The 1,470-nt window shown below is 38.8% G+C and overlaps 1 protein-coding gene across 1 annotated transcript; it reads left to right on the top strand.

The window, feature by feature from the left end:
- The first annotated feature begins 301 nt into the window (after positions 1-301).
- Positions 302-1,249, top strand: LOC105995470 (olfactory receptor 8H1-like). Its single transcript, XM_013029187.1, has one exon. It carries the CDS (start codon positions 302-304, stop codon positions 1,247-1,249), a length of 948 nt encoding a protein of 315 aa, XP_012884641.1.
- The last annotated feature ends 221 nt before the right edge of the window (positions 1,250-1,470 follow it).

The following is a 1,470-nucleotide window of genomic DNA, read 5'->3' as shown; positions in this document are numbered from 1 at the left end:
TTAAAGTTCTTAGAAAATATTAATACCTATAATGTCACAGCATTTATAGACTAAATACATTAGCAAAACTGTTGGCCAAGTAATCAGGTGTGTTCTGATTATGAAGTATATAAACTTTTTAAAGTAAGTGTCACTTTACAGATATAGATATATATATAGTTGCATTTTTCAGTTGTATCAATACACTATTATATTTTACTTGATATAGTGTATTTATGGAGACATTGGTGATTCATGGAAGTAATAATATTAAGTCATTTAGGCTAAGCATCACTTTTAATTTTTCAACTGTCAGCACACAATGAGAACCTGGAATAACACAAAGGTAGCCGACTTTATCCTTATGGGGTTGACAGACTCTGGGGAGATCCAGGTGACCCTTTCTGCGCTGTTTCTCCTGATCTACCTGATTACTGTGCTGGGCAATCTAGGCATGATCTTGCTAATTTGCCTGGATCTCCAGCTTCACACCCCGATGTATTTTTTCCTCACTCACCTCTCATTCATTGACCTCAGCTACTCAAGTGTCATCACCCCTAAAACCTTAGAGAAGTTACTGACCTCCACCAAGAACATTTCCTTCGTGAGCTGTTTCACCCAGCTATTCTTCTTTGTCCTATTTGCTGCTACAGAATGTGTTCTGCTCTCCACAATGGCCTATGATCGCTATGTGGCTATCTGCAAACCTCTGCAGTATCCTGTAATAATGTCCTCAAGACTCTGTTATTCTCTGCTCACTGGATCCTATATAACTGGCCTTTTGGATTCCTCTGTCAATGTTCTTTGCATAAGCACATTGCATTTCTGCAACTCTAATGTCGTCCACCACTTTTTCTGTGACATATCTCCAATTTTAGCTCTGTCCTGCACTGACACCTATGGAATTGAAATGATGATATTTGTTCTTGCCGGTGCTACTCTAATGATGTCTCTTATCACAATAGCTATGTCCTATGTGTCCATTCTGTCAACTATTCTGAAAATTAAGTCTACTTCAGGAAAGCAGAAAGCCTTCTCCACCTGTGCCTCCCACCTGCTGGGGGTCACCGTTTTTTATGGCACTATGATCTTTACCTATTTAAAACCCAAGAAGTCCTACTCCCTGGGAAAGGATCAAGTGGCTTCTGTGTTCTACACGATTGTGATCCCCATGCTCAACCCACTCATTTATAGTCTTAGAAACAAGGAAGTGAAAAATGCTTTCTTTCGAGTCATGCAGAAGAGAGTGCCCACCAGGCAACTAAAATGATAGCAATGTGAAGCATTTAAATCAGTCTTTCATGGTCTGTTGGAAAGAAGTGATTCCTTTTGGTTAGCTTATGTTCAGTTGTTCTTCATTTCTCTTTCCGTAACAGACATTTCCAAGAATTCATTGTGAGAAGCCTGTATTGATGACAGATGATGTACTTATATGGCCAGCTATTGCACAGCACAAATTATTTGCTTACAATTGTTAAATTATGTCATAAG

Source organism: Dipodomys ordii, unplaced genomic scaffold, assembly GCF_000151885.1.
Source record: "Dipodomys ordii isolate 6190 unplaced genomic scaffold, Dord_2.0 Scaffold117, whole genome shotgun sequence".
NCBI classification, from domain to species: Eukaryota; Metazoa; Chordata; class Mammalia; order Rodentia; family Heteromyidae; genus Dipodomys; species Dipodomys ordii.
Note: the sequence above shows the minus strand (reverse complement) of the source record. Positions and strands in the feature narration are given on the sequence as shown.

Coding starts and splice junctions, on each gene's coding strand:
- LOC105995470 (XM_013029187.1), top strand. CDS start 302: ATGAGAACCTGGAATAACACAAAGGTAGCCGACTTTATCCTTATGGGG.